Source organism: Merops nubicus, unplaced genomic scaffold (genome assembly GCF_000691845.1).
Source record: "Merops nubicus isolate BGI_N331 unplaced genomic scaffold, ASM69184v1 scaffold2116, whole genome shotgun sequence".
Lineage (NCBI taxonomy): Eukaryota > Metazoa > Chordata > Aves > Coraciiformes > Meropidae > Merops > Merops nubicus.
In genome coordinates, this window is record NW_008616744.1 from 1 (window position 1) to 10,472 (window position 10,472).

Below are 10,472 nucleotides of genomic sequence, written 5' to 3' on the forward strand. Positions count from 1 at the left end.
GCTTCGCCTGAGCACCGCTTTCTCCTCGCCCTCCATGGAGCCCGGAGCTTTTCTACAATGACTTTCCCCGAGCTGAGCAATGGCAGCTTGAGTGGGAACCGGACGGGGCAAGGCGGCCAGAGCGGTGCCAACCAGTCCTGGGGGCTGCAAGGTGAGGAGACCCCCGAGGGCAACGGCACCACGTTGACTTTCGCCTTGGATGTGCAGGCGGTGGGCGTGGGGGTCTTCCTGGCCGTCTTCATCCTCTCGGCCATCGTGGGCAACATCCTCGTCATCCTCTCGGTGGCTTGCAACCGGCACCTGCAGACGGTCACCAACTACTTCATCGTCAACCTGGCCATCGCCGACCTGCTGCTCAGCACCACCGTGCTGCCCTTCTCGGCCACCTTGGAGGTGCTGGGCTTCTGGGTGTTTGGGCGCATCTTCTGCAACATCTGGGCGGCGGTGGACGTGCTGTGCTGCTCCGCCTCCATCATGAGCCTCTGCATCATCTCCGTGGACAGGTACATCGGCGTCAAGTACTCCCTCAAGTACCCCACGATCATGACCGAGAGGAAGGCGGGAGTCATCCTCGTGGTGGTCTGGCTCTCCTCCATGGTCATCTCCATTGGGCCCCTGCTGGGATGGAAGGAGCCGCCGCCGCCGGACGAGAGCATCTGTAGCATCACGGAGGAGCCGGGCTACGCCTTGTTCTCCTCCCTCTTCTCCTTCTACCTGCCCCTCATGGTCATCCTGGTGATGTACTTCAGGATCTACGTGGTGGCCAGGCGGACCACCCGCAGCTTGGAGGCAGGGGTCAAGAAGGAGAGGAATAAATCCATGGAGGTGGTGCTGCGCATCCACTGCCGCAGCGTGCTGGAGGACCCTCTCTCCAGCGGCCGCAGCAAGGGGCACAACTTCAGGAGCTCCCTGTCCGTGAGGCTCCTCAAGTTCTCCCGGGAGAAAAAAGCAGCCAAGACTCTCGCCATTGTCGTGGGTGTTTTCATCCTCTGCTGGTTCCCCTTCTTCTTCGTCCTGCCTTTTGGTAAGTGACCTCGTCCCCCCAGCCCCTCTGCCCTTGGCTGAACCCCTGGGGATCTGTTCCCTGGGACAAACTTTTCCAACACAACTCCTCCAGGGAGGTGAGGGAATAGGTAATGGATAGGTGAATAAACCAGCAGTGAATTAATTCGATTAATTAACACTTCTTCAATATTTATTAATCAGAGTCATAGAATCAATCAAAGTAAATAGCAAATGAAGAGAGTAGCAGCATAATAATTGGTTAATTAATTCATTCTGCATTCAGCAGATGAATTAATGAAGTTCAGGCTGAGGAGGGAGCTGCTCAGTTTCACACAGGCTGCAGTTAAGGCACAGTGGTCTCCAAACAGCTTTGCCACCCCTGTCCCCAGCCTCCCTTCCTCCCAGTTTGGGAGAGGGCACTTGGTTCTGCCTCTGTGGGACCAGGGTTCCCACCCGTGTTGTGAGCTGGTGAAGATGTTGTAGACAAGTGAGGTTTGACCCCCAGGAGCCTGTCAGAGCCTGAAACAGAAACCTCCCTGACTTCCCGGGGTGCCAATGTTGTTCAGGGACTGGGAGCAGGACCAGGTCTTCTCTACAAGGGTGATGGTCCTGGGTGATTTCCCAGGGCTGATCCACTTCCTCCAGGAGACCTGCCCTTAGCTCCTGGCCCTGCCATGGTGCCCGAGTCACTGGGGGCTCATTTGGGGTTGTCTGACAGGTTGTGCTCTAAAGTTTTGGCAACTTGTTTCCCCAGCTGAAAAGGATGCAGCCCCCTGCCTGCAGAGGAGGCTGGGGGGGCACAGAGCTCACTGGGAAGTGTCATGTCCAAACCAAGTCTCCTTCCAGCACCAGGGCTACCTGGAGAACATAAAGTTCAGGAAAGCCAGTGCTCTTCATCACCACCCCATCCAACAACAGCACCCAGTTCAGGGGACCTGAGGGACCCTCTGGAGTGGTGCAGCTAAACCTAAGGGTGAAAAAAAAATATTAAAGTAACTTCTGAATATTGACCATGGCCTTTGTACAGAGCACAAGTGGTGGGATCCGTGTCCCCCAGCCCACAGGGGACCCATGTCCAACTAACCCTGCAGCCAGACAAACATTATAGCTAGTTCTGCACTTTTTTCTCAGGATTTTTCACACCCTCTTGCTTGAGGGTGCCTCTCAGGTCAGTAGAAACGGCGTGGTGACCACAGGACCAATTCTGACCTGCTGAGGTGTTGCTGTCCCTCCAGCATTGTGGCTGACCCCCTGGGGGCAGCTGGAGCCCAAAGCTGTTGGACACCCTCAGGCCACTCAGTCCCCTCCAGCAGGATGATTTACCAGGGCTGATGGTGCCTTGGGAGCTGAGGTGTCCCTAGGGTGGTGGGGCCATGCTGTGGGTGTCTGGTCTCACTCTGCTGCTGACTGGAACCTCTTTGCTTCAGTGTCTCTCTGTGGGTGAGGGTGGCATTTGATGAGTTTGTCTCAGCCACCCATAGGGGTGAAATTGCTGCTGTGAAGAGTTTTCATCCTCTGTGAACCTGTCAGTTCATGGTATAACTCAGGCAGGGAGCAGACAGGGTACAGTGAGCTTCTCTCACTACAATCCCCACGATGAATTAGCCCATCTGACTGTGCCTCAGTTTCCCTTTCATCGATCAGGTACATTGGGGGATTTTTGTAGGCTACAAATAAATAGTTTGGGAATTGTGGGGCTTGAGGAGATGCCAGGACCCAAAGGCTGAACTTTCTGGGCAGCCCCAGTCTGACACTTACCCCCTTGGCTGGTCAGCAGGGCAGGAACCAGTTCTGAACCTCACTCATACCTTTACACCCTACAGCTCATGAAGCTGGGAGTCAGGATCCTGTTCCTCTGGGTTATTCTCAGTACTTGGAAATACAGAAAAATCTTCAGGCAAATACTTCTCAGTAGAAAAAAAATATTTTGTTTTATTTTATCATACCTCTTCTCCTTTGAAACCCTTGAACCAGCTTCTCCACTGATGTAAATCACCACCCTTGCACTGAGGTCAGAGGAGATATGTTGATTTACACCAGCTAAAAATCCAAACTTCATTCTTTAAGTACCTTCTGTGATCCTATTTGTTCCCTCCGAGCACACAACTTGCCAAGTTCTTTATAAACGTGGCTTTGATCTCTGCTTCCTGCTTTATTATACATAGAACATAAACACAGCCAGAAGCTGGTTTATTTTCTGACTACAGAATGTGCTGCCTTGTATTTCACCCCCCTTTTCTTAATTGCCATTTCCTATTCAAACCTGAGAATCGTTCAGCGCTGTCTAGAAGGAGAACAGAAACTTCTGTGAGGTCTAATCTGGGATTTTACAGCTCAGGAGACAGGGCTGGAAATCAGAGAAACCAGGAAAGTTTGCTGTAAATCCACAAACTGAAACATGCTGGGGCAAATTCTCCTTGGAAAGAAGATTGTAAATAGTTAAGTAGAAGAGGGGGGTTTGTTTGTTTTCTAGACAAACTTCTTTGAAATAATTTGGGGCCAACTGGAAATGATATTGATACACATTCAAAATGAGAATGAAATACTTGTGAGGAACAAAAAATCACTTTCATTTTAGGGGAAATATTATTTCAATTTAAGAGTGAAAGGAAGCTCATTAAAGAATGGGTACTTAGATGTGTTTCAACACGAACTGTCACATTAAAACGAAATGAGGAGGTGATCTAATTCCTTCTGAAAACACTGAAATGTTTTTCCTTCTTTTTTTGGTCTATTTGAGGTGAATTTGCAGGAGGTTGTCCTTGACTTACACTGTTGACTGTTGTTTGATGATGCTTTTAAGGAGTAAGTTAATCTGTCAACTAAAAAAAAAAAACCTCTCAGCTCTTCTTGGCACTGACTTAGCAGTGAGAAACTTCTGTGCTGGCTCTGCCAGCGGGGTCTGTGTGAGCCCACACACACCCTTGCTCCTCTCTGAGTAGTTTCCACCTTAGTTACACAGGACTAACATTTATCACATCGCTGTTTAGAAGCTGCAATAATCCTTTTAAATAACAGGACCTACACAGAAGAACCTTCTCTGTGCAAAGGTTCTTCTTTAAATCAGCTCAAACCCCTCCAAGCTCTCTACAGTCTATCTATTAGCAGAGTAATTTAACTCACTCTTGGGTGTGTGGTGCACATCCCCAAGTGCAGGATGCCACCACCAGGACTTTTAACACAATTAACAGTTTCTGAGGCTAATGAGACTCTTGGACCTACATATGTACTGAACGTTGGCAGCCTGTTCTCTGTGCAAAGGTTCTTCTTTAAATCAGCTCAAACCCCTCCAAGATCTCTACAGTCTATCTATCAGCAGAGTAATTTAACTCACTCTTGGGTGTGTGGTGCACATCCCCAAGTGCAGGATGCCACCACCAGGACTTTTAACACAATTAACAGTTTCTGAGGCTAATGAGACTCTTTAAACATCTGGCTGTTCAACAAGAGATGAAATCTTCATTCCCCATGTAACTCCTGGGTGGGTTGTGTCGTCTGCTGGTGGTGCAGTAGAGCTCTACCAAGCTGCCTCCTCCAGGGTTCCTGGGTGATGGTTGTGTGGTTCATGCCAGAGTGCCTCTTCCTTTAGCAAAGACCTGTCAAGAGAACTCAACTGGAGGGTTCTCAGAGGTGCAAGCCAGGAGTTTAAAGGTGTTTTTGTAAGAGAGGATTCATCGCCCTGTGGTCACCTCAGTCATTTGTGCCTTCATCTCAGCTGGCCATAGCACCATAGAGATGCTGGTTGGAAGGAACCTCTGAAGGTTGCTCTCTGATCAACACTAATACCAGATCAAACAGTCACATTCATCCAAAGGTCCCTTATCTTTCTGAGGGGATGGCCTGAATGTGTGTCACCTGACTGAAGTGCTGGGGTTAAACCCCCAGCCCTCAATGAGAGTTGGCATATGGGTGATGTCCACAAACAGGACCCTCCTGATTGGTTTTCACCCAGGGTCTGGCCAGCCTTGGGTGGGAACTGATGAGTAGATCACCACCAGGTGCCCCCACCTTCCACATTCACTTGGAGGTGGGGCAAGAAGCCACCTCTGTAAGAGCTGACTCTGCTGGCAGTGTCATCTTAGGCCTTTATTAGAAAGAGATAATAGGTGGAGAAACACAACCATAGGGGCTTCACTGGCTCTTCTGATAATGGAAAGCCCTGGTAGAATTCAGGTGCTGGATTTGCCTTTGCAGTAGAGCATCTGTGCAATGGGCCAAGGAGCCAGAGCTCCCTGTACAGCACCTATAGACAGTTACCTGCTTTCTCAAACCTAATGATGGAGGAAGTAAATAAGAACAGGAGGATGGATGGAGCTCTGCTCCTTATCTACTCTTCAGTGGCTGAGGAGCATGCAAACACAATGTGAGACCCCAGATGGGATTATATCAGGAGTGGAGGCAAAGATCATCACCACCCCTCTAGAAGTATCTAAGAAGAAACAATAATTTCTTGGGATGAAGGATGCACTAGGCAGTACCCAGCAGGGTGATTTACACACCTCAATGGCCCTTCTTTTTTTAGAAGCATGGTCTACTCTAGATGGTGGGCTCCCATGTTTGTTATTCTTTGAATTTGGCTCACAATCAAGACTGGTGTGAGAAAGACACCAGCTAGTGCCATACAAGGGTGAAGACCCCAACCTAAGGTCCCCTTCAGGTGGTCTTCAAGCCACAGCTGAAGTATTTTTGCAGATGGTGTTTTTCCCAGGGCGGAAGTCCTTGCACAAAACATTTTGGAGAAGACAGCTCACTGAGACCTAGCAGTGCTCAAGCTTCACTAACTGTCACTTCCAAAATAAATGGTAGGGAGGACAATGCAGGTAGATGCACGTTTCAGATGAGACCAAGTCTGTTCTGGTCAAAGTGGAAAACCTGATTCTAGGAGAAAAAAAAGGGCTCACGTCATCACTCTGTGCCCATGTCTTTTCCCACCACCTGATGATCTCCAGATGAGACCAAGTCTGTTCTGGTCAAAGTGGAGAACCTGATTCTATTTGATAGAAGAGCATTTAGCATGGTTTTCTAAGGAGAAAAAAAGGGCTCACTCTGTGCCCATGTCTTTTCCCACCACCTGATGATCTCTTTCATCAATCTCAATCACATTTGAGAAGGTCCTAAAAGTCCTCAGTATACCTATAAAAATGGGCAGATGGGTAAAGGAGTGGGAATTTTTATACTCTCCTTCATAGAAGGAAGGTTGTATAGTGAGCTAAGCCCCTGGATAGACCTCAGAAAATACTCAAAATCTACCAGAAGACTTAATTCCACAGAAAACCAAACTTCTAGGTCCTAAGTGTCCTCAGTATACCAAGTTCCTATAAAAATGGGCAGATGGGTAAAGGAGTGGGAATTTTTATACTCTCCTTCATAGAAGGAAGGTTGTATAGTGAGCTCAGCCCCTGGATAGACCTCAGAAAATACTCAAAATCTACCAGAAGACTTAATTCCACAGAAAACCAAACTTCTTTAGAGTTTTGGTGCACAGGAGGACCTGCTCAAGTGTGTGATTTAGAAGGAGGAGGATGAAGGACAGACCATTCAATTACTTCAGTTGTCAGGGCAGTCTCTTGTATCTCCTGAAATTTTCTGAGTTATGGGGTGGAAGTGGCAGAACTGGCATGGAAAAAGGAATGGGCAAGAGACAAGATCCTTCCTCTCTGCTTTGCACCTGGACAAACTTGAGAAGTGGATTAGTTCAAGGGTGAGGTCCCACACTGTGTCAGGGCAACCCCTGGTATCAGCACAGGCTGGAGGTGAAGGGCTGGAGAACCCAAAGCATTTTGTGATTCCATGACTTCCCATGTCCCAGTTTTGCCAGTCTGACACACTTTGAGCTGGAGCTGGCAGGAGTTGCCCATTAAGGATGTGAAGCACTCCTAACCCCAAGGGCTTAGAAATCCACGTTCAATATATAGACATCTTGTGGCATTGCTCTGATGATGGGATGCTACAATGGCTGTCAAGCACCTTCTTCTTCTGGGAGAGCTGTGAAGACAAAAACCATAAATGTTTGTAAAAATTTGGCCATAGTTGAGCCAAGTACCTTCAGCTATCTGTGGGGAAACAAAGAGTTCTGTGAAGTGTGGAGCCACATACTGACCAGTGGGGAGATACTGAGTAGCTCAGCTGAGCTCTTAATTGAGCCCCCACCTTTCCTTGTAGCTGGTGTGGCAGGGGTGTTGCAGACACAACAGTGTGCTCCTGACATGAAACTCTTCAAATGTGAGGAACCAAAGTTTTGCAAATGTGGTTTTTGCTTTGATCTCAGTGATTTTTTGAGTCCTTAACCCTGCAGCTTCCTCAGTGTTCAGTTTGATTTCATAGCCTAACCTGTCTGCAAGCTATTGTGCTGTGTGTTCAGTAGGAATCAATGTCCATCGTGGGGGTAGACCTGAAGATGACAATTTTTAACACATAACCCAACTGCAAAGCACTGAATGTGAAAAAAATCTATTAAAATATTTGTTCTCTGGAGGAGAAAATAGATCTCCACAACAGCTGAAGCCCAGAGTCAGCAGTTGCCAAGGCTGTGGGTTACACACCACATTTTCAGCAACCACCTTTCCATGGGCACTGGTGGAATTTTGAGTGGTGCCTGCATCAAAATCTAGTTTTCAATAGAAATTCCTAAATTTAAAGTGGCTGATGAGGACAGGAGCTGCCTTAGAAAACCAGGACTTTCTATGAAATTTCTCTTTCCACCTAAATCCAGTTTAGGAAAGGACAGTTCTACTGCTGGATAGTTCTATATGGTACATGGCAGCATTGGGTAATTATTTTCCCTGTCTCTTACTCTTATTGCTCTTTACATGGTGGTCCTCCTAACTGGTCTACATTTGTTGATAGACCCCACAAGCCTAGGTTGCATCACTGGTTATAGTACCCTGTAGACAAGGTGTTATAGCAGCTGAAATGCAGCTTTCAGAAGAATGACATTGTCATAGACAATAGAAAATATTTCAGGGTTGGTTTGTTTGGTGTTTGGGCAAAACAAGGCTGTAAAGAGCTTCTAGTATGAAATGCACGCAGTGAAAAATCCAGTTTTCCAATTAATTGATCATGGAATCACAGAGTAGCACATTGGAAGCCATCTCAAGGATCATCTGCTAGATGTTTAGACTTTTTTGACCAGCCCAAGTTGTTCCATCTTTTCACAACACAAAATTCCAAAGCCCTCCTAAGTCATCTACTCACAGAGGTAAGGAACCTTACAGAATAACTTCACCCTCCTCATGTGGAGTGGATTCTCTGGAAGCTGTAAGTCAGATCTAGTCTCTGAGAAGACCCTTCCCCAGGAAAATCTGGTACCAACCACCCTTGTGTAGATGTGGTTTTCTCCTCTATTGTGCACTAATTACTTTCTTTGTTGTCTGATAATGAGGCAAGGCTATGTGTGGTCTCCTACCTGTGAGATTGCCATTCACTTCCTCTTGAGTCATCATGAAGATGGATCTGTTTTGATCAGCCCAAAAATGCTCCTCTGAGAACAGCCAGTGTTTTATTCTTCTGTGCATTGGTGACTTGCTGATGGGCCAGGTCCTAGAGGAGAGTGGCTGCTGTAAAGTTCAGGGTGTTGGGGTTTTGTTCTTGGTGCCACACTGGGATTATCACTTTGGCTACACCCACTGGATGAACAGTTGTCCCAGGAAGCAAACCCTGCACTTCCCTAGCAAAGACATGCAGAGTGGCTCACACCCACCTAACTCAGGGCTAGCCCTCTCTGCAGGGCACCTGCACATCCTCATCAACACGGTCCAGGAATTCACAAGGTATCTCAGTGGCTCTAAGAATTACTATTCTGAGCCATTTTTAATGCCAAAGTGTCTACAATAACATATTAGCTGCTGGCAAAGATATCCAAGCCTTTCAGGAGGACTTCACATAGGGGACCTATCCAACCTTCTGCCCTATCAGGTTAGCAAGTAGTGCCTGTTGGGTGGTAACTCCTTGTGGCAAGGTCTTCTCTGTGGAGTATGTCCTCATCTCTCCCTCAGAAGGGACCTCTTGAGCCTGACAATGGGCTTGGAGACAGCCAACCCTCTGTAGCTATGGTGGAGCCCATCATTGGTTTTAGCTTCTTGCCGTGGAAGATCTGCGATGGGGAGCAATGAAAGGAGTTGGAGATCTGGAAGGCACAGTAGAAGATGAGGAGGAAGAGCAGGAGGCTTGGGGTGTGGTGAGACTAGTGAGATGCAGGGAGGACAGACAGGGAACCTTTCTTGTCTCCAGCAGCCCTGAGGTGGCAGGGCTTTGGGGTTCCCTGAGGTGACCCCACAACAGTGTTTGAGCCTCAAACCAGAACTGTCCCGTCTCTCTCCTAATGCTCAAACTCACAAGAGTGTTTCTAAGGGCCAAACGTGTTTTATGGGCTTGATTTTGTTTACCCACCTGCTCTTAATTTTGTGGCTGAAAGGGTTTGGGGATTTGGGAGCGAGGGCAGTTCATTAGGAATAGCTTCAATATTCAAGTTCAGCAGCTGGCTGCTTTCACAGGAGGGCTGCCTTCCAATCTGGCAGTTAATTACCATTCTTATTTTATTCTTATTTGCTGCAAATATTTCCTTTAGAATGCTGTTAGGAACGCTGGGTGACAAGCTCTTCCTTCTGAAGGCTTTACCTCTCCATCCAGAGATCTCTCAGCCCTTTGCAACTATATCTAAACACCTATCCCCAAATATCCTCCTCTTCCTTCAAAGCAAATTCCAGACACCACAATGCAAAAAAAAAATGAAGTCTCTGGTGGGTATTGATTTGTTTTGTTGACTCTCTGCTGTCTGGGCTGGAGAAATCCTGCCTGACTGGCAGAAGCAGCGTTCACATTTTCCCACGCAGCAAGTGCTGGGGACAAACTTATCCCAGTGGTGCCAGCTCCATAATTCACAGGACTAAATAGAAAGAGCAACACATAAAAATGTCATCAGGGAGGGAGACAACCCATCTGCTTCACCACTGTTCGTCATCAGTTTTGGCTACAGAAACTAAGGCACCCCTGCTACCTGTGTTCTCTTGGTAGCTCTCCAGTACTCCTGACACACTGGCTGCCTCTGCTCATCCTGCTTTCTCTGGTTTGGTGCTGCACACAACTGGCACATGGAAACAGAAGAGACTGTGCTGCTTCTGCCACTGTAATTTATGGGTGTGATTAGCCCAAGGATGGATTTACTGGAGTAGGTGGAACAGGATGTGGCTTTTTAGTTGCTTGTAATGAATAGCCTCTTCACTAAGAGGGCTCCTTAGCTGATGCGTTTAGAGCCCAGCCAGAGAACCACCAGGTCTGGTGGCAGAAAACCAACTGCCAGCTCACTAAAGAGAGGGTATTTCCTCCTCCTAGGAAGGTTCCAACACAAGGCAATTCACAGCTCGGTTGTTAAGGCCCCTGAAATGTGACTTCTATCTTTTATCCCTTCCAGTAGCTGGGGAAAAAAACCAAACCACACAACACAAACAACCTCAAAACATTTGCAAGGG

At 47.7% G+C, this 10,472-nt stretch overlaps 1 protein-coding gene across 1 annotated transcript in view; it reads left to right on the forward strand.

Annotated features, from left to right (window-relative positions):
• The first annotated feature begins 57 nt into the window (after nt 1-57).
• The window catches only part of ADRA1D (adrenoceptor alpha 1D), a 38,612-nt gene continuing 28,197 nt past the window's right edge, over nt 58-10,472 (forward strand). Inside the window, exon 1 of the mRNA XM_008942910.1 lies at nt 58-1,024. Coding sequence (XP_008941158.1) covers nt 58-1,024 — 967 coding nt within the window. The remainder of the gene's footprint in view (nt 1,025-10,472) is intronic.